At 32.7% G+C, this 23,965-nt stretch overlaps 1 protein-coding gene across 1 annotated transcript; it reads left to right on the forward strand.

Annotated features, from left to right (window-relative positions):
* Nucleotides 1-1,144: 1,144 nt before the first annotated feature.
* LOC149422759 (uncharacterized) lies at nt 1,145-23,216 on the forward strand. Its single transcript, XM_089633999.1, has 7 exons — nt 1,145-1,329; nt 11,386-11,569; nt 12,625-12,780; nt 16,522-16,629; nt 19,852-20,044; nt 22,366-22,467; nt 23,119-23,216. Exons 1-7 carry the CDS (start codon nt 1,145-1,147, stop codon nt 23,214-23,216), a joined length of 1,026 nt encoding a protein of 341 aa, XP_089490125.1.
* Nucleotides 23,217-23,965: the final 749 nt, after the last annotated feature.

The raw sequence follows: 23,965 nt of genomic DNA on the forward strand, positions 1-23,965 counted from the left end.
CTTTTCTACGCCTTTTCTCTATAAATTTGTAACGTTTTGTAAAGACACGTACTCCTTTCGGTACTTCGAGTGATCACAAAGTTCTGCATCTGTTCACAGTTTGCATAAAACAAATTGTTTCCACCTCGGCAGTTATTTTATATTAGAAAAGTTTATTGTGTTGTTATTTTGTAATGGACAACCCTGATCATCCCCCAACTGTCATTATAAATATCCAAACACACGAAGAAGCGACAAAACACGTCATTGCGACGCGACAAAGGCTGAAGGGAGGTTTCACATAACAATTATTGCCAGTTGCGAAATTCATAAATATTTTAAATGCAAGTCAAAAGTTTGGTAATTGCTTTTTGGAATCGCCTGTGTTACTTCGGGGACCACAGCAGCCTTCATGGAATGAGGTTCATCTGGTCCACACAACCTATTGGCTGTTTTAAAAGGTTTGGTTTAATTGGTACATTTTGTTATTGAATATTTGATGTTTATGCGCTCGTATTGATGTGAAACTTTTAGTATGATAGTTTCCTCTTTGAATTAGTAATTTTCGTGCTTTCATAATTTTAATGAAACAAAAATAATACGAAACCATACCTAACCTAACTAAATCGACGGTTGAAATTCGATGCGTTATTATGGCGAATTCGTTCTGTTTTGGTAATAATTCCATTTTAATGTGCATTATTTTACCTCCGATACACTATTTATTGCCATTCTTTTTAAATTAATAATATTATTCAAATCATATATGTATTTAGATTTAAAACGCTATCATAAGCATTATAATGTAAGTAATGCAGACAAGGGTGAAGCTTTCGTCATACTGATGTATAAAAAATCGATAACTGACACAATTTATTCTTGTCAGCAACAAGATATACCCACGTTTGGCCTACAGGCAAAAATATGAAACAATGTAAACTTAAGTTATCTTTTTTAGTCATCAGGAACACAGTAACAAACAACTCGGCAGTAGTTTGAAGAAGTGGGTTGAAAAGCTGGTTGGGTCGAGCAACTTCTACCTGATCAAAATTGACACAAACCTTTATTTTTATGAGGAAGTACCCCGTTAAGTCAGGATTCCAGATAGCTGCTTTGTCTCTGCTTTTTTTCGAGTAACTACCAGTTATTTTTCAGAATATTCTGGATGATCTGTGTGAGTCTTTCCATCTTTGGTCTGTTTTGGGTCCTCGAGCAGTCGGCCGACTTCTTCGAAAACAAGTCTCTCTCCTTTGTCCCGGAGACCAGCAGCCTTCACTGGAGCACTGACTTTCCAGCAGTTACGGTCTGCGAAGCTACTGACTCTGATAAGATCATTGACTTCTACGAAGAGTGAGTATTTGAAACAACGCCTTTTTCTAAAAAAATAACCGAATGGATTGCTTTCCAGCAAGTAGTCGATATACGAAATACACGAAAGGCAGTGATTTTTTTATGAGAATTATACGGACACCTTGATTGAACCTGGGTGTTGGAGAGACTCATATTGTAGGAGTGAGAAAGTTGCAGCAAATCATTCCAGAACTGAGCTGTTAAACCCAAGAATCAGTCGTAGAAACGCCCCTTTCTCGTGTAACAAATAAAGTGAGATTGAAGATGTCGAGATAGACTGCCTGTAGCAGTCCGTCCATTTCTAGCCTGAAAGTGAAATTCACAATGATTTATAATTAGTTGTATCTAAAAAAATACAGGCAAATAAAGGGTACAATAGAATAAACAATAAATTACGTGCAACGAAAATGAACATTTTCATAAATGAATCAAAATAAAATTGAAAAATGTTGATTTTACCGCTTGCAATAACCTCGCAATGTCAATACCTAAAGTTATTCAATTCATCAACAGTCACGTTTCGCTGAGCTCCAATCAAAAATTCTGACTGGAAAATTAAGCTCGCTGTAGTTCTTTTATAGAAATCTACAACAACATGAATACAGTTATTTTTCCTTACAGGATTACCGAAGGTTTCAACTCACTACTTTAAATAACTCTCATATTCAATTCTTGTATAGTCGATTGGTGTACAACTTATCAAGATCGAGTTAATCGGTTAATGATAATATCAAGAATAAATTGTAGCTTCTTATTGATGAATATTAATTATTATTATTCAGTATTCTCATGGAGACTCTTGACCCAGATGTAGAGGTTAGGTGCAGAATTGAAGCAGCAAGAACTGCGTTCATTAAAATGAAATCCTTCTTCTGCAATGATAATATCAGCTTAAAACTAAGGCAGAGAATGCTAAAATGTTATGTGTGGTCGGTCTTGTTGTATGGATGTGAAACATGGACCTTGAAAGTAAATACCATGAACAGGTTAGAGGCTTTTGAAATGTGGCTTCACCGGAGAATACTCAAAGTCTCATGGACCGACATGATCACCAACACAGAAATTCTCAGGCGGGCTAGAGCAGAGAGAGAACTGCTTAGATTAATAAAAATCAGGAAATTTCATATCTGGGTCATGTTCTTCGAGGGGAGAAGTATCACTTGCTCCAGTTAATATTGAAAGGCAAGATAGAGGGTCGCAGAGGGCCTGGTAGGAGACAAATGTCTTGGCTGCGAAATATACGAGAGTGGACCGGCATTAGAAGTGTGGAGGAGCTATTCCGGGCAGCGCAAGACAAAGAGACATTTTCTAGAGTGATCGCCAACGTCGGGGGGACCTGATACGGCACATAAAGAAGAAGATTGATGAATAATAGAGGAAAAATTTTCCACTCACATACCACCGAACTGATTTATTTTTTAAATTTAAATTAAATTGTCAAATAAATATATTTCTGAAATTAAAAAATATCAACGTGTTACAATATTAAAATACTACATCTAAATCTTAATAGTTCTTTTTGAAAATAACAGAGGGCGCCACTTCGGCTTACAACAATCCTAAACTCCACAATAATTAATATAATAATACGATCAGATTCTTTATTTTGGTTGTGAAACGTGTGAGATGTAACTTTACCATAATTTGACCATGTATTTGGATGGAAAAAATCGCCCAAAGCAACCTTAATTGAATATAATAATAATCCAAGTGCTTCGAATTGCCTAATAAAGTAGCAGACAGAATAAAGATACTTGATCTTAAATTTCTGTACAAGATTATAAATTCTGATTTGGATTATCCCAAATCATTGCAATTCATAAACCTTGTTACCTTTCTTCCCGTCAAGCGTCAAGCCCCTTGAAAACAATTATTTCTCTCAACCCAAAGTCAATCGAATTATCTTTTGCCCTCCACTATTATGCAAATTCAAAGAACAATTATATCTCGGAGGAGTCAGATCTGATATATTCAGCACAATTTTGCATGTTTTAGGAAGCACTTGCCAGTTATATTTGTCTAAGTTAACAAAAGTCTAGGAAATCTTTTACGTGATATATAATATCATCTTGTTGTGATTCAGTTTATGTATGTTTATGTGTTAGCCAGTTTTCATCTGAAACATCTAGGCTTTTGTGTACATTTAAATAATTATTTATTTATATATTCTTCGCCCATACAGGCATTTACAGTTTCATATTAGTTATATAGAAATTCAATGCAGAAGAATAGTATTAAGCTTATCTTAGTTATTATAATATTGAAGTATGTTACTATATCCTTCTTGTAACTACATTCCGTGCGGTTGAACACAATTAATCTAATTTCTACGAAATTATTGTTCGAGTGAGTATCTACATGACTGCTATCCTGTCTTCTATCAGAGAGTATAAATAATTTCAATTCTTTCATCAAGTTGTTGTAATTTAAAGTAGACCGAACTTGAAGTTTATATATCTTAGAAATTTATAGTGATTTTTTTCAATGGAATCGGAGCGTATTTTAAGGTGAGATAGTCTAATTATATTCGACTTGACTTCGAACTAAATAAGAATAACAGATTTTTAATGTTGATAAGTTTGTAATGTCTCTGTCATGATGAAGTTAATATGGAATAAAATCTAACTTCAGAAATTAAGTACTCGGAGTCAACACAGAAAATCTACATCAATGAAAAACTAACGCCAGCAAATAAACAGCTTATATGGTTAGCCAAGTCAACAAAAGCATTTGGATACAAATATGTATGGACGAAGGACGGACAAATCTTACTTAGAAAGAGCGACAACTCCCCTATTATACGCATAAAAGATGCAAACGATACACCACTGCAATAAGCATTTACTGGACAAGAAGGAAGAATTTTTATACCTTGTGAAAATGGATCTCACTGACGATTATACGCTAATAGACACAAAGGTATGTGAAGATACTACAGAACTAAAAAACTACATAAGTGAAGGAATTACTGACTTCAACATAATAAATTTAAATATCTGCAGTATTTATAAACATTTTGATGAATTTTGTATTTTCCTCAATTCTCTAGGATTTCAACCAAATTTGATTATACTTACGGAAACGCAAATGCGTGAATTTATCCCTTACTCCATCTCTGATTATATGACTTACTCACTTCCCTCTAAACATACTACGCATGACGGTCTAACGATATTCTATAGTGCACATAAATGTAATATTCAATATCCCTAAATTTAAGTTTTCAAATGCCATACATTTATCATTCACGCTAAGCAATAAAAAATACGCTATAATTGCTGTTTATCGCTCCCCTTCCTTAGATTCTAAATCTTTTATCACAGAATTAAAATATTACATAAACGAAAATAACTGCAACCAATCAGATTTCTCGTCTATAGTAGGGGATATAAATATTAACATAGAACATTCTATCCTAAGCCCAATTGCAAATGAATATCTTAATGTTATGTATAGCGAAGGATATCTATCTTATATAAATAGCCCTACAAGATACGGTTCTTGTCTTGATCATATATTTCTCAAAATCAATAAAAAATTTATACCTAGATCAGCTGTCCTAAAAATTGATATAACCGATCATTTCCCAACTTTTTACGGCCATAGTACCTTAAAGTATCACCATCCAACTAAAGAACAACAAGTGGAAAAAAATAAAATTAACTATCAAACCCTAAACAGTTTACTAAAAAAAGAAAATTGGAACACAGTTTTATCCAATGATGACCCAAATCAATCTCTAAACACCTTCTATTCAATATTAAATGATAATATCAAAAATAGTCTTGAACCAACATCAACACCTAGAAGAAAACATAAAAAAATTAAAACCATGGATCACGCGTGGATTGATAATTGCAAGCCAACACAGGAATAAAGTGTACAAAATTTACAAAAACCATGAGAACTATTGTATGACTAAAAATATTCCACCTAATGGAAATTTACGACAGCAATACATCATTCATGGAAATTTTTTCAATATTCTTATAAAAAAATGTAAACATGAGTACTATATTAAACAATTACAAAAAGCTGATAATGATTCGAAAAAAACCTGGCAAGTTATAAATGAAATAACAAATAGAAAACATAAAGTAAAAACATTCTCTGAAAAAATTGTTACAGATGATAAAATAGTCATAACGGATATAAGAAATATTGCAAATAAATTCAATGATTTTTTTACAAATGTTGCCTCAGATATAATAAATAACAATCCCGCATTTCAAAACCATACACATCAACCCACTCAAATGGACGAACACTCTGAAAATTGTCCTAAATTATCTCAATTTAAACGTGTTACCGAATCTGAAATAATAAAACACATTGACAATCTTAACACAAATACAGCCAATGGTCCAGATGAATTGAGCGCCATCGCTATCAAGTCTACTAAACAATACATTTCGAAGCCCTTGCAACACATTTTTAATTCCTGCTTTGAAAAAAACGTTTTCCCAGACGCATTTAAACTCTCCAATATTGTACCAATACATAAATCTGGATCAATCTCTAAACTAGACAATTACAGACCAATATCGCTAATATCCCAACTAGCAAAGATATTAGAAAAAATTATTAAAATACAAGTACTAGAGTTTTTAGAATCAAATGCACTTTTGTCCACAAATCAATATGGTTTCAGAACAGGTCTTAGTACAGATGATGCTTTATTTAATCTAACAAAAAATATATACACCAATCTTGACTTAAATATGAAAAGTTTAACAATCTTTTTAGACCTGAAAAAAGCGTTTAATACAGTTAATCATAATAAACTGATTAGAAAACTCAATAATATAGGAATTAAAAATAATTGTCTGTCAGTTTTAACAAATTATTTACTTGATCGCAGACAATGTACAAAAATTGGTGATATTATTAGTAAACCAAAATCTGTGAGACATGGGGTTCCACAAGGAACAGTTATCGGCCCGTTATTGTTCCTAATCTATATCAATGATCTTTTTTTTATATTAATACCACACAAGAGTCCCAACTGCTCCCGTCTGAAGCCAGTGAGACTATGGCATCCCCAATTGGGGTATGTTGTGAGGCTAAAGGTATTGGAGAGGGGAAGGAGATGGGAAAGAGGAAGATGGGGAAGTACCTGGCTATTCAGATCTGGTCACCAAACACGGCTAAAGCCATTTCATGCAACGTTTCAATTCTGAATGGTGGTCTTACACCAGGGCGATACTGAGAGTATCTTCCACTCTGGAACGTGCCGCAAATATACTATATACTATATATTATTTTAAATTAATTAATTGTGAAATAACACAAATTAATCAAATAAAATTTATTTGCGCACGCCGGGTTTGAACCCGCGACCTTCGGATCTGTAGTCAAAAGCGTATACCACTAGACCACGCCGGCCGTCAAAATCCGATCGATCGACCGGAATACTGATATTACAAAGACCGATCTGTGTAATATCAGTATTCCGGGAAAACTATTCTCATATGCTGATGATACTGCAATCACAGTCGATGGTAAATCTTGGAAAGAAGTCTCTGAAAATGCAAATAAGTGCACATCCATTGTCAAAGAATGGCTAAACCAAAACCTTCTAACTCTGAACTGTGAAAAAACTATTTATATTCCATTTTATAATACCAAAAGGACGGCACCCTTAACTCGCCTAAATATAAGGTTTCATAACAATACCTGCCACCCTGTTTCGTGTTCTAACTGTGTAGAAATGAATTCGGGGAACACAGTTAAATACCTAGGAATTACTATAGACAGCCAACTAAAATGGACAAATCACGTAGAAAAGCTTGTAAATAAACTTAGGTATTTAACTTACATTTTTAAACGATTAAATAACATAGTTGATATCAAAAGAATGAAACTAGTTTATCATGCATTGGTACAATCATCAATATCTTATGGAATAATTGGATGGGGAGGTATCTATAATAACCACACTAAGCCTCTAGAAATAGCTCAAAAATTAATACTAAAAATAATGTTGCAAAAAGATGTTACCTACCCCTCCTTGCAAATATTTCAAGAAGCTAAACTCTTAGATATAAGAAAAATTTACTTTATGCAATGTCTGAAATATATATTTTCACGAAATGTACATTTTACAAAAAACAAAAATCGTTCTAGCAGTAGAGTAAATAATGCATATGAGGTTCCACTATGCAAAACTAGGCTTGCGCAGAGACATGCTTTTTTCATTGCCCCAAAAATCTACAATGCACTCTATCAGACTGTAGAAATTAGATCTAAAAATATATCGTCCTACAGCATATACAAAAATGTAATAAAGACTTGGATCACTACCATTGACACAAATACTTACATGCTATAAAATCCTACCTTTTGTAAATTTACAAATCCTTAATTTTTCTATTTTTTAACCTTTTTTACTTAATTATAATTTTGTAAAAACGGAATTATTTATTTATTTGTTTTATAAACTGCACTAAACAAAATATGTATACCCACGAACTGGCGATGCCTATGTGGGATTTTTTTTGATATATATGCATACTATTCTATTATATTTTTTATTTAATTGTATCATTTTATTTTTCTTATCTTAAAGCTACCTTTTTTTATTTTTTATAGTACCTTCTTTACCTGTGAATGAAATGCTTTTTGTAATACTATAAAAATTTTAATAATGTAATACTTGATTTTTGTAATTATATTTTTATGCATGTAACAAAAGAAAATTATGAATAAAAAAAAAATAAAAAAAGTAAAGTATGTAACTCGAGAAACCTTTGTGGGGGAATCATGTATGTCTTGGATTGATATGCACGCATGTGACAGAGAGTTGAGAGTCTATATTTTTATGAGCATGGAAAATGAATTCTTGCAAACCGTACATAACGGAAACCAATTTATATTAAATATAGAATAATCAAATGCGTTAGCGAAATTCATTCACTCTAGGAAAGATGGAAAATGAATATAAAGGAGTGTAGGAAATTTTAAGGGCGTTGGCCTGCAATAATATACAAGTTTTAAGAATATTAGATTTATTATTTTGAATACAACTGGAAATTCAAGATCAATCGATCTTAAAAATTTCATAATTTATAGAAAAAATTACAATACAATGACCAATATTAACTAATTGAAAACCCAAATATTATGTTCATCTGCACTTAATCGTGTTTTTTTTATGTGATTAAAACACCACGGCTGGAAGTAGAGCCACGCATACGTCGGTCGCGTACGTCAATCATGTACGTTGGTCTATGAGGCCAACGAATGAAATCTGTAGTGAGAGCACTGATGAGCACTAGGACCATCGGTCCAGGGCTTCGATTATTGACGAAATCATTCCACTCTAACAACGTGAGGTTCGATCTACTCGTTGTTCGATTGGAATGACTTTTGACGTTTGGCGTATGTCCCTTCGACGAGACTTTAGAATAAGAATGTCGACCAATGTATGGTCTTTCGACGGCGATTGCGAGCGTCCTGGATTGGAAAATCGATACCCAGCTGTTTAGCTGTGCGTCGTCGGTCGAAATATTTAATCTAAAATGATTTTTTTTTCAGTATTTATTAGTGTAAAGCAAGCAGCTTCAAATAAGTAATTGAAATATTAATTATAAAAATGGAACTCAAAGCTATAAAAAAATAAATTCAATATGTATTTTTTTGTTCAAGCGTGGAAGTTGTAAGTAGGTAATATGGTATCAGTGAATAACACATTTACTTGCATGCAAATACTTAGAAACTCCAGCGTTCATAACTAAACATTTCTTGCATGGCTGAAATGTGAAAAACTATGATCTTCAATTAAAGCAAAGCTTAATGCTAAATCATTATTTTGATTAATCTTTATAACGAATTGGTGTACATTATGAATACCAAAAATATGCTTTAGACAAACTGAAGATTTTCCTATCGTTTCCCTTGAGTAGAATACAAATAAAAATATAAATTACTCAATAATGTAAACTACTAAAAAAAACATTTTTTCCATAGAAATGTATGAACGCGCAAAGGAAACAACTTTTAAAAAAATACATTATTATAGCTAAGATTATCTGTGACAGTTTCACTTGATTAAGTTGTTTGCTTTCTTATAAAATTATTTACAAGATAAATTAAAACCAGTTTTGTGCTTGAAATCAAACGTTTCTAGACTCCGTTTATCAAGCGATTTTGATGCGTATTACCTACAATATAAGTTATACCAAGAATATACACATTTTTGGCTTGTAGCTTCCTCTTAACCAACTAACCAACTGCATCACTCTCCATCCCCGCCTGTAATTCTTGCATTTTTCCAATAAGGGTTATATTATTATTCCATATTCAACTTACGCTAACTCCAGAAAATAGACCTTTATTGATTAGCATAATAAATCACTGAAATTCTTACGCGGCTTAATTCAAATAATCGGCTGAAATTTTGAAATTCTTCCTACTACGGTAAAAAAGAATGGTTAGAATGCAATGCTATCGAAACCACGATAGAAAATTTATAATTTAACGTTTACAAAGAAGCACACATCTTCTGCCAATATTGTCTTTCAATTTACCGGCACAGTAGTTGTGCCGTATTGTGTTCCGTGGCTATAGAGCAAACAATAGCTTATAGCTAACAATCTATAGCTTATTAATTCACAATAGAGGCGCACGGAATTTCTATAGAGTAATAGAAGATTGTATGCTTTGTCTTTACTCATAGAACGAGGCCGCCTTGTTATTTCAATTATAATTAAATAATTAATGGTTGTAAATATGATAACAATGCTATAAATTCTAAAATCATATATAATATTTGTGAAAATATTACGCAAAGTATGCTCTGCTGTTGAACAACTCACCAATCAAAATAAGCATCCAAATTTTGATGGAATGACGTTTGTATTGTAGAATAGCTTAGATGGTGTAAAAAAACTACAGCAAAATCAAACTATCTTCGTGATATTATCTTAATAATGACCGGTTTATTCATTTTATGATTATTGATTGGCGCAATAGAATAATCGCTAAGTATTTTTTGTAAATTGGTAATTATTTTATTGTGTGATATTTTAAACGCGCGTGTTGTAGCTACTGGAAGTTTCGTAGAGACGCGTAATCAAATTTCCTGAAATTAATCTGTCAAAGCAAATATTCCTCACAAAACTAATGAGTCAGGGCAAACGCTCATACGAATTACATTTCACAGACTTAAATTGTCTATTGGATATAATAAATACCTGACCAAATAAATAGCCTCAAATCGGTGGCCAATATATGCAGTAGCGCTCATGGCTATCAAGAATACTACATTTTGCAGGGTGTTGGTCGGAAAACATGAATAAGTTCAAATGATGTAAAAGACCAGTGTGAGACGATATTCAGCTCTGATTGTAGTGTTTTAAAGTGTAAAGGTGCTCCATACTTTGTTGTCAGGTTTTGAAATCAGTCTACAACCACTCTAAGACTCATAAAAATGAGAGACAGTTCTCTACGTCATGTCATAAATTAGTGTAAATATCTTTCATAACATTCAAAATTTCATACTCATAATATTTAACTTTCAAATAACGACTGATATCGCTACACCAAAACGGAATTTTTTCGCAAAAATTAGTCGATCTTGGCAATTGTCAACTATCCCAAAATAATGCTTTCATGTGAATACCGAACTCCCCCTATCCGCCTGGAGCCAGTGAGACTAAGCCATCACCAGTTGGGGTATGTTATAAGACTAAAGGTGGTGGGTGGGTAAGGAGATGGGGAAGAGGAATTAAATTTGAAACTTCACAAGAAACAAAAACTGAAAAATTTTAAAATACACCCAAGTAGAAACAGAAAAAATAAAAATGAACTTACGAGAATCGGCAAGAAATGAAATGATATCGATTCCGAAAACTGGAAAAAAATATCTTTTACCGACACACAATTAAGATCATAAAAAAAATCTTGGGAAGACGCATATCGAAGCGCAAATGTAGAAATAAACAGGTTAAACAATGGTTGGATGACCATACCTATCCTTAAACTTACAAAACTTACTACATAACATTTACGTATCATTGATGTCTTCAGTATCTATTACTGTTGAATTTTTTACAGAAATAATGTCCCAGTTCAACTGGCGGCCTTCTACGAAGATGTTATCTTCTTCAAGAGAGGTCGCTACTGTAGAAGCTGCTCCGATTGCAAAGAGTTAAAATGTCCACGAGATTTCGCATCGATTATGTACAAACTGAAGGCTCCATGTAACGAGACTATCCTGCGATGCTCCTGGAGGGATCAGGTAATAATGTTCTAGGTCTTTGCTCCGAGCAATCAATGCAAAGTGTGCATAAAGATACAATAACAGTTTCAGCAACTTACTTCTTTCTTCTTCCTTCTTACTTTTTACTTCTTACTTCTTAATTCTTAATTCTTTCTTCTTACTTCTTAATTCTTAATTCTTAATTCTTTCTTCTTACTTCTTACTTCTTACTTCTTACTTCTTACTTCTTACTTCTTACTTCTTACTTCTTACTTCTTACTTCTTACTTCTTACTTCTTACTTCTTACTTCTTACTTCTTACTTCTTACTTCTTATTTCTTACTTCTTACTTCTTACTTCTTACTTCTTGCTTCTTGCTTCTTGCTTCTTGCTTCTTGCTTCTTGCTTCTTGCTTCTTACTTCTTACTTCTTACTTCTTACTTCTTACTTCTTACTTCTTACTTCTTACTTCTTACTTCTTACTTCTTACTTCTTACTTCTTATTTCTTACTTCTTATTTCTTACTTCTTACTTCTTACTTCTTACTTCTTACTTCTTACTTCTTACTTCTTACTTCTTACTTCTTACTTCTTACTTCTTACTTCTTACTTCTTACTTCTTACTTCTTACTTCTTACTTCTTACTTCTTACTTCTTACAGTTACTTACTGCCTTCCAAAAAGTAGCTTTAAACCTTATATTGTGAGGGTCAAAATACAAGATAACCCAATCACAAACCGAGGAGGGATTGAAAAAAACGTCAATGATAACTACATCGCAAAAAATTCAAAACCATGATTTGAATAAAAATTCAGTTTTTGACTTGTTTCTTGCTGCAGCATGATGTTGTTAAAAAATCCTAGCTGACAATAAATACTACCTTTTTAAGTACACCCATATAAAGTTATGATAAATGTTAAATTGCAACGATAACAAAACCACAATGCAAATATGAACGGAATAAAACGTTTAAGTACCGCATACTAAGCGTATTATTTAACATTTTAGTCCAATGAAAATTTCGCAGATTCCATGGTGCGTTATTTAATTATTATTGCCTTCAGCAGTAAGTTTAATATTAATTTATCTTTGCAGGCTTTCGACTGTTGCGAGAGATTTATGACCATGCTCACCGAGTACGGCCAGTGTTTTGTTTTCAACTCTAAACTCTTTGGCGGGGAGAGGATGCATTTGTCCAATCGGGTCACGGGGCCGGGTTATTTGAAATTCACTGCCATGGAGACGGTTATGGTAAGCGATTCTATAAGTATATTATCATTTTAACCTTGTGTGTATTTATACAGAACGATAAAAGATAAAGGTATAAAAACATCTATTGTTATTAAATGAACCAAAATAAACTATTTTAAAATTATTGTTTTTGTTCAAGACGTTTCTACATCGTGCTGAAAAAAAATTTATACAATAATAATAATTGTAGTATTCGCCGGCCTTACTTATTTTGGCGAAAAACTTATCAAGGAAACTATTTTCTGTTTTATCAAGCATCAAACTTTGTAGTTACTCGAGGAAATTGTTATAGTCAGTCAGTCATTAACCGCTCCAAATAACACCAAAAAGCACTCGTCAATTTTAATATTGTTGAAATGATCTTTTAAACTCTATTTTCATAATTTCAATACATCCTTTCACTGCGAGTATTAAGTTATTGTTTGGTAAAGAAAATTTTAAAACCCTCCTAATGCCTTTAAGTACAACTAACATATTACAACTAAAACATTGAATTTCTAATTTTCTTTGTACATTTGATGGGATCTTATGGAAAAGGTTTGAGATTGGTAAAGTAATAGTAAAACTACTAATTCGCGTTATGGCTTACTTTAAATAGTACATTTCTCGGTTAGAAAGCTAGGTATTGGTAAATTTACAACAGTCAGTATTTCTAACCAACAGTCAAAACTTACTACGTAGGTTACCTACCAAACTGTAACGCAAAAAATAGGTACCTATCACGAAAAAAAAAGGTACCTACCTCTCTACCTGTCGCGCAAGAAAAACTTTCACACTCTGTGTCACTGATAGTAAAACCATTTCCTTAATGTATAATGTACAATATTTATTTTAAATTATATCGCCTACATAATAATATTACATGATGGAGAAGGTACTACAATCATTACAGAAGTTTTGATTGCTAGATTTAGAGCTGGTTACCTCTCAATATGTAAAGCTTATACCTGCTTGATGAGCAATTTACATGTTGAACGTGAACAATTTAATACACTTGAAACAATAATATCTGGGTACCTACTATGTATTCGTGTACTGTAAAACAAGGATAACGTACAATGTATGCGGCTGACCAAAATTTCCCACCAATTCATAATGAATATTGTTAGCACTTGTTTAGGGTTTGTTAGCTTATCTTTGCGTAACGACGCACAGAAGAGTACCTCTGTGGAGAAAGTTGGACATAAAGTCGGAAATTTTAACTTTGTTAAAAAGACAAATAATATATGTGTTGCGTAATGAATTGATAGGTACACGACGAATGGATTGTAATTTTTAACGAGAAAATAAGAATGAACAATCGTGTTTATCACATTGTGAATGTTGTGGCTGTAATTGGTTTTGAGTACTTTAGTTTGTAGGTTTACATCTAGTATTGGTTCACAAAACGAACGGTTTTTGTATCACAAATATTTATTGTTTCACAACATGAACGGTTTGTTGATCACTCTCGATTACACATTTTGGGAAATGAACATGCAAACATCGGCGACATTTATTTCTTAAAATTAGCGCAATATAAACATGCACTCAAAAATTATTTTTCCAAAATGTAATTTTATATACGCAATATGGACATGTTGAAATGAAATGATGATATTTCTCATTGTTCTTTTTTTGTTATTTTTGTTGTGATACACAAAATAATTGTATGTTATTTTTAAGTTTAAAACTACCATAATGTAATAATATTATTTTTCTTACTTTGTACTCTATTATTTGTTTACTTATAAAAGGCAGTATAGCCGTTTATGTATTTAAAATAAAAATAAAATATACAATATTTATTTAATGTATGATGATTGAGGCTGAAAAGTTATACTGTTTCCGATAATTATTACGAGGGAGCGACAAATATGCAACGATATGCAACGACGAAAATAACATCAATTAAAACGAAAGACACTTTTATTTTTCAAATCTTCTTACTTCTTTTTTCGAAGGTAAGACTTTAAGGAAAATGGAATGGACAAGGGAGAGGGCAATATAGGTAGGAACCGGATTGGAATAATAATAAAAAGTGTTTCAAAAATGGAATAAGCAAGGGAAAGGGCAATATAGCTAGGTACCGGATTGGAATAATAATAAAAGTGTTTCAATACCAAACAATATGTATATTCTGAAAGCTCCATAGTCACATCATATGGCGGCCATTTAAAAAATGACAATCCCCCCCTGCACATACCGGAAAATAGTCTTATCGCAGTCATTGTGTGAATCGTTTTTGTTTTTTCATCATCATATGTTATATTCTACAAAATCCAAAATGGATTTATGCACACGAACACAATATTTATAAAAAACACCATATGTACATGAACAATACACAAGACAACATAACAAACTATTCACACATTCAGCAAAGACTGAAAGTGGTAAAAGAAACATAGGCTACTATGGTGTATACATATACAATCTCCTTCCCAATAGCCTGACATCAGTAAATAGAATGAATACATTTAAGAAAAAACTGTTTGCTCTTAAGTTCAGCGAGCTAAATTAAAATGTACTTATGTAAGATATGTAGTAAACAAAAATATTTTTTTTATATTTAATATGTACTTTTAAGTTAAGAAAGTGAATTGTGTATATTAACTTCAATTAAAATTAAAATAATATTTCCTTAGTTTTGGTCAACTTCCGTGGCAAAATACTTCACTGTGCGATGGGCAAAATAGAGACATCCATATTTAAAAGGGTTGATAAATTTAGTACTCGTAGCATCGTTTTCAAAATTCATTTAATCGATTGTATTCTCAATTTTAACATTGTTTCAAATACATGATATGAATTAGTTGTTGAAAAATTTTCCTCTCCGATGACCTTGGTCCTCGCTGCCGAGGGATGATTCCATTCGGTGCCAGTGCACCTATAATTGGATTATGTTATTGAAATATTTAATTTATTCGATAACCTCTATAGCGTCTGCACATATGTCGTATATCGAGTGATTGTAGGAAAACGAAAAAATGTTTTTTTTTTAAACCTAATATTATGAGCTCTGAGGGTCTGTGCTTTTTTGTGCCATTATTAATAAATAAATAAGTTTCAAATATTAGTTTATGCACTTTGTAGCTGATAATATATACTTTAACCTACTTTTCCACACAACATCTGTGTAGAGTTAATGTAATTTATTATTTGAAACACAATAGTTCCACATTTGAAAATAATGCCTATAAGCGGCGTTTCGCGCCGTTTTTGGTTGCTTCGTTCCTTTCCCATAATTCGCGGATTTTTTTTTTCGTGTTTTATACGTAGCATAATATCTTTTATCTTTTTTTATGTTCATACAAGACATGTGAGAAGGAAGATTTTTACCTACATTTTTTATAGATAGTCGATGATGTACCTACACGGAGAAAAATAAGTATAGCTAATACATTAAGAATCTCTTCAAATTATTCGTAATCCGGTTAAAAACGGGATTGCAGGCCTTAACAAATGAATTAACAAGTTTTTTGATAAAATTTTACTAAATTACGAATATATTATCACGATGTCGGAACACGTGTTCATGAAAATCCGAATATTTTTTCGTTTCATCGTGATATATTATCTGGGCAAATGCACATGCAATCTTTACCAATGTTTTAACCGGATTACCATTAATGTGAAGAGATTCGTAATAAATTAGCAATATACATTTTTCTTCGTGTACGGCCTCTGCCTTAGACCACTATATTTCAATTTATATTTGATATGCGAAAAGCAAAAAGATATTGAGTTTTTTTCTTCCAGATTGACGTGCATTCACCCGACGATATATTCTTTGGCAACTTTGACAAGTTTATAAATGGAATTGATGCTCACATTATATTTGCATCCGAATACTTGCTGAGGCTAAAGGTAAGTTGTAATGTACCTAATATACGCGCTCCATTTCTGGAGGAAACACCTTTAACCCACACAAGCAATAATCTAAATACCCTGGTGAGAGACAGCAATTCAGAATCCAAACGTTAGCATTTGAAATGGCTTTAGCTCTCTCTCTCTCTGGTTTCAATCCTAGGATTGGTTTGCAGCAATTTTATCTAATCTCCTCTTCAATTCTTCCCTGTCTTGTGCGGCTCTTTTGACTTCTGCATATGATGAGCAGCGCACGTCCACCAGCAGGTCCTCCAGGTACTCTCGGCGTGGGCGTCCCCTAGAGTTGGTCCCCTCGGTCATACCCTCTATTATGACATGCAAGAGGCCTTCTTGTCGTATAACATGGCCGATCCATCTTGCACGCCTTTCGTAGCTATACCTTATATTCCTTTTTTAGCTATATCTAGTAATATAGCCAATAATGAGATAATTTTCAACATTTATTTTAACCTTTTCCTTCCATTTTCCCAATTCCTTCTACTTGCAACATTCACTAATATTCATTAAAAACATTTTTTTTATTATTTCAGCATTGCCTGGTTTCAGATTTCAAGAGAATCAAAATGAGTTTGTAATTTTTTTTTCAATTACCAAAATATGTGTCTATCGAAAGTGGAACATACTCTCAGTATCGCCCTGGTGAAAGATCACCATCAAAATGAGTTTGTAATTTTTTTTTCAATTACCAAAATATGTGTCTATCGAAAGTGAAACATACTCTCAGTATCGCCCAGGTGAAAGATCACCATTCAGAATAGAAACGTTGCTTGAAATGGGTTCAGCCATGTTTGGTGACCACATCTAAATAGCCAGGGACTTCCCCATCTGCTTCCACTCCTCGCTACCTACAGCATCACAATATACCCCAATTGAGGATACCGTAATCTCACAGGCTCCAGAAGATTTGGAGAAGTTAGGGCTTTTGTGCGGTATCTGCTCATATTAAAAATTAAAACTTCACGAAAAGAAGGGTTGCAAAAATTCTAACCGGCAGCTTCGGTCTTTTAGAACTTTTGTACGGAACCTTATCAAAAGAAAATATAGCGTATATACTTTATTTTCCATCAAAAACTTATGAAAACCTGCAAAATATCGCACATTTCAATAATATTTCCACAAAATTTTGTACATTTCAACGTGCACCATACCTCTCCAAACTCAACATCGCATTAATCAATGACATTTCACATCCTATTCATCAATAACGCCATTGAGGTTTGGAAAAACAGCGAATAAAATTTTCAATTCTATGGCCCCAGTTTTCATCTCGAATGCTTTAGGAGTCTTGGCAAAAGTTCAAATCGTTACATCAGCCACATGCTAGTGATTGCTATAAATTACCAACGGGATCCCATATATCAAAGGCTTTAATGCTTCACTTGATAGCCAGAAGCTTCCCATGCTAAAAATAATATAATTTCATTGGGTATATTAATTTTCTATTTGTTATTTAAATGCGATGTGGCGGTTTGCGATTTATGAAACCAGTAAAGGTCAAATTGATTTAATAGTCATGAAATATTTTATTGCTAAGGTGGAAAAAATAAATTAAAGGATATCGTATTTCTATTTTATGTTTTTTTTTAGATTATACTGTGAGAGCTTACGAACACATAGAACGCGTGTTTCGGCTTTCAGATTAGCCGGCGAGTAAGCGGCCGACTGGCGCAGGCGCGCCGACAAGAATGTTTGTATCTAAACATGTGAGAACGCACATAGTAAAGGCAGGTTCAGATTTGTGTCCGCGCGCTGGCGCGCCGAGAAGCTTTACCGGAATGAATTCTTAATTGCTACTCGCCGGTGAGGCCGGTTTGTGAAGCTTGTTTTGGAACTAGTGACAAAACATAAATAAGCAAGTCCTGTCAAAATGAGCGATTTACTAATTGCTGCTGTTTTTAACAAATCGCCGATCTGGGATAAAAGAAACAGTTTACATAGCAACTGAAATGTTGTCGACAAGTGCTGGAAAGAAATCAGTAAGGATATGAATGAAAACGGTACGAACAAAAGTACGAACTGAGAAAATTTTATAATAACCTTAAATGTAACGAGTGAAATAAGGTATATTTAAAAAATCTTTCTTCGTCCGCCTTAAGCTCAATAAACAAGTGATGATATTCACCATGACTTTTTCTACTACTATTAATTGGAAGAATACCAATTGTTTTATTTCTTAATTTCAATAAAGAATTCTCCAAAAGTAAAAAATCTTCTTCCGACGAGCTTGATATTTTGTTAAAACTGACCGCTGCTATCAGGCTACCGCGCAAATGGCCCGGATTTAACCGGCATTCTATGTGTCCACAACTCGGCGCCAATCTTCTCCGGCGGACTCAGGCACTGAGTGCTGGTAATCTGAAAGCCAAAACTCGCGTTCTTTGTGTTCGTACACAGAGATATTTTACACGAAAATTATCCATATTATTATATGATTGAGTTACTCGTATGAATTTAAACAAAGGAGTTAAATCTTCACACTTCTCGATTTATTTCATCATACCTAACCAAGGGAAAAGCTGAAATTATTCTACTATGATAAAGTATTTTTGTGAAGAAAATTTTTGCCATTTTCAAGTTATACCTAAACCGAAAACCTACCTAGTACCTAATCATTTTACAGTAAAAATTGTAAGAACTATTATAATTTCCTCTACATAATAATCACTACAACTGTATTTGACAATGTTACCTTTACATTATTTAAGATAAAGAGTAAGCCCGACCCTCCTCATTAAAATATTTCAGAAGCGGCAGTAAACAATTGTTTTTGTTTACTCCACAAAGAAGGCCCTGAGGAAAATAATTTTCTTCACGGCTTATGTCATCTTTGTGGATACTATGTGTGGGGCGTATTTTTAAATAAAGGAAGGAGAGATAGTTCTGGAAAATGATGGGTGTGAATCTGAGGGGACAGTATGTCTTGGAGTGGCGTACGAATCCAACACTTCCACACTGTAATGATAGGTGCAAGGCGTTAGATTCAGAGAGGTCTCTCCTGACCCGGCATGCCAGCAGCTGGTGGGTAGACACATAACAAGAAAGACCTGGAAAAACCTCAACCCATCGAACAGGACACTCCTGGGAAGTTACCAAACGTAGCGAAACACTTGTAGTGACCTATGACAGAGGTGTTGGTTATCAAATTGAATGACGAACTGTATCAATTTCATCACAGCTTTTCAAGCCTGTTAAATTTTCCAGGTCGAAGAGACAATGAACGACGATGACGTGTTGAAAGTGAACGTAGAAAAACGTGGATGTCGCTACGGTCACGAGATCCCCTTTCTCCCGCCCATGTTCTCCCGATACAGCTACTCCACCTGCATCGTGCAGTGCAGAGCCCTGCGCCAGTTGCAGGAGTGCAACTGCACCCATCACATGCTTCCCAGGATAGGTACACATACTTTTAAGAATATATAAGTCCTCACAAGACGCCCCTGAAAGAAACCACAGAACTCTTAACATATTTGGGGATCCTCACTGGAAGCTATTTTAATTGAAAGGAACTAGTTCCTAAAGAGAACCGTGTTGTAGGAAGGAGTCAACAGATTATTATTCTATGGCTGTAAAAAGTATTAAAGAAATTATTATTATATATTATTAAAAATGCCGAAGAAATACTAAGATGATCAAATGCATTGAGCCCACTGCACACCTCTCTCTTTACATCATATCAGTTTATAGATTATTTTAGTAGTATAAACTGAAGGTCGCTTGTAATGATCAACTTTTTTATCTCCCGGTGTAAATTAATGCAGCGCCCACACGCTATGTTCCCCCGGGGGTGAAAGTCTAGTTAGTTTCTCCAGTAAAGTTCTAACAATTCAAATGAAATATATCAAAGTCAGTGAAAATTCTAAATATCTTTACTGCTACATTACTTTTTAAAAAAATACATTAAATAATATTGGCCTAAGTTCTTTGATGCATCACGACTGAAAATATCTTTCCTAAAATCAAAATAAATTAGGAAAACTTTCCTTCCAACTTGATAAAATGTATGAATTAATTTTTTTCTTTCAGATCGAGAACCGATGTGTGACATAAATGGCCTAATTTGCCTTACAAATATATCTCGTAGGTATAAACTTTAAGACATTTTTTTGGTAATTCGATTTGTGGAAACACTTTACTATTCAATACAAATCATTTGACATAAAAATCAACCTATTGAAAAGATTTCAAGAAAGTATTATTGGTTCGGATTAAGCCTTTGACCTGAATAATCTTCTCGGAAGATGAATGAGATATTTAGCTGCTGACTTCGAAAAATATAATAAAATTCTAGGCTCATTGATAAATTTGTAAAGGTAGTTCATAAATTACTTGGAAATAAGAAAAGATTTATTTTCAGAAAAAGGTGACGAAGATGAGTTCGATTTTCAGTGCAAATGTCTTCCTTCGTGCCAGGAGCCAGAGTATGAAGTTGTTGTACTTCAAAACAAGTAAATATAATTATAACACTTTTTTTCATGTTTTACTTAAATTTTATTTATGAGATATTTTTCATAAAAGCTTGTTTGAACTGTGAACTAAATCAATATTATTATGGCCTGGGTATACTAATTCCGTGGGAGGGTTGTGTCCATTCAAGAAGAAGCCTAATTCCAGATAAAAACACCGTACATTTTGCATTTTTCTGTCTGTAATTTTGTTTGTACGTTCTATTTCTGGTTCAAGATGATGGACGTTTTAAGAAGAAGGGCTGCGCGGCCTTTTCCATCCGAATCTAAAATTTTGATTTGTTGCCAAAATACCCAACAAAATTAAATAATAATATTTTTAATCAAAAGGCGAAATTTGTTACTTTATTTATTTATATTTAAAATTGTAAAGTATGGCCCATTAACATGTTAATTGTCATCCTTGGACAGTGAAGGCTTGGAAAACTCCAATATGTAAATTATGTCACCCATATTCAACACGCTGTAACTTTAAAACTAGAGTACCTAGTTAGTCAGAAACTGTATGCGAACAACAATTTATGATTTCAAGCATAGGACCAGCGCAAAAACAACACTTCGCAAGATTTGCCGGATTCTCACTGAGCATTGAAAGTTAAATTGACGCACGCACATATTGGCCAAACGGCGGAGTTGGCAGTGAACCTGTCAAAGATTTCAATTTTTACATCATTCAGGGGCAACTTTGGCATTTTATAAGAGTTCCTCATAAAGGTTCAGTAAAAATAATTTTTAAATAGTGAAATAGTCGTGTTTATTTGGACTTTCTTGCTACGGGAGATTTAATGTTTTTTGTTCATGTTAAATCTCATTTGACAACCATAGTAAAGTTTTTTTGTTATTATTATTGATTGAGTTGTTTTTAATTTAAAATAAATTAACTCTTTCTTCTCTCCAAATAAGAATCCAATCGAGCTATAAATTGGTTTATATAGAATCGAACACATGTTGTGGAAGTGTGTTCCATGCATCCGATACTCTATTTGTTTCCTGGGATTGGATGCAAAAGGTTTTTTTTTTTGTGTGTCCATGGAGATTTATATTTTTGTTGGTGGTGAAGAATTCTATTAATTCTTTCTATATTCTATTTAATTTTTAGATAAAATCTTGAAATAATAAAATATTAATATTTAGATAAAATCTTAAACCTTTCTCTTCTATATTTGAACGTCGGCTTTCTTAGTTCCTTGAGTCTATCTTCATCTTGCGGGTAATTTTTTTTATTTCAGACCAAATATGGGTACATTGACAGATGAATTAATAGATCGCGGAAGTTTGATATCAATTTATGTGGAATTTATACCAACTGTGAGAAATAGGAGGATAGTAGTGAGATCACCCCTGGACCACGTTGGTAAATATATCTTACATTGATCTTACCCACTGAACACAAACTCCCTACAAGTGTAGTAGATCCTCTCTGTGAAATACCACCGTTCAGATTCGACACGTAGTTGTTTTGACATTAGCCGTTTTTGGTGACCAGATGTTAACAGTCAGATACTTCCCAACGTTTCGCTTAGATTTAACAATTGACAATTAACAATTAACAATTAACAATTAACAATTAACAATTAACAATTAACAATTAACAATTAACAATTAACAATTAACAATTAACAATCAACAAACAACAACCAACAATTAAAAATTTACAATTCACAATTAACAATTTACAAATTACACTTTACAACTTACAATTTACAATTAATAATTTTCAATTACTAATTCAACAACTTTCCATTTACAATTTACATTAAACTGTCTTTCAGCTCTAAGGCTTCGGCCAAGCACATTGATGACATTGATTAAATCTCTTCAAGAAAGAATTACGATTTCTGAAATTGTTTCAACTATTTCACTAGAAGTAAGGGAAAAAATATTTTTTTTCGGACACACGGATACGCTCACTACCCACTTCTATCAGTTTATATCTTCATTGACCTTACAATCGGAGTAATATAATAAAAAAATAATATAATACACTTTTCAACCATTCTTTCAGTATTTATAGGTGGGACTGCAGCAGTATTCTTTGGAGCATCAATTCTCAGCATCATAGAAATATTTTATTTGTTGTTCATTCGGAAAAACAATACTTAATTCACTACAAAATTGGATGTTCGAAAAAGTAACAGAATAAAGCCTTGAATTCGAATGAACGCGGTATGAATTATCGAAAGAAAAACAAAAAGCTAAATTTGCCAAAGTTTTTCAATTTATTTCACATGCGTATATAATATATTGTTTAACTATAAAAGAAAGTTAATAAATCAGTTTTAATAAGATATTTTCCTTTTATTTATCACACTGAAGTAGGTATTTCTGTTTATCAACTGTTTTGAATTTCAGACTTTTAACATTAAAATAATGAAATTCTAAACCCAGGAAAACTACTCATAGTTTTTATTAGTAAAGAATAACCATTTATCAATTTGTGTAACACTACCACAATCAATTCTCACAAAATGATTTTTTTTATTTATAATTACGAAGGTTTCTAATATTGTACTTTATCTGTTATTTTATAAAAAAACTTTATGCAAAGGATAAATAATAAAAATATGTCTGAAGTTTAGTGTTTTTTAATTTTAAAAACTTTTCTTCGAGATCAAAATTAGACATAAATATCAAGAAAACAAAAAAAAAATCTCGTTCTCTACAAATGTCTAACATAAAAATTTTCATTACCAAAACGTAAAATTATTAATATTTGGTAGAATTCACACACATATGTTTTAGTTATAAATAACAATGTTTGTGTAATAAATAATAATGTTTGTGTTATAAATAACAATGTTCATATTATAAATAACAATGTGTGTGTTATAAATAACAATCTTTCAGTTATA

Source organism: Hesperophylax consimilis, chromosome 7 (assembly GCF_061612785.1).
Source record: "Hesperophylax consimilis isolate HC1 chromosome 7, BYU_Hcon_1.0, whole genome shotgun sequence".
NCBI lineage: Eukaryota > Metazoa > Arthropoda > Insecta > Trichoptera > Limnephilidae > Hesperophylax > Hesperophylax consimilis.

Coding starts and splice junctions, on each gene's coding strand:
- LOC149422759 (XM_089633999.1), top strand. CDS start 1,145: ATGATCTGTGTGAGTCTTTCCATCTTTGGTCTGTTTTGGGTCCTCGAG. Junction 12,781..16,521: donor CTGCCATGGAGACGGTTATG/GTAAGCGATTCT, acceptor TTTTTCTTCCAG/ATTGACGTGCATTCACCCGA. Junction 20,045..22,365: donor TCACATGCTTCCCAGGATAG/GTACACATACTT, acceptor GTACATTGACAG/ATGAATTAATAGATCGCGGA.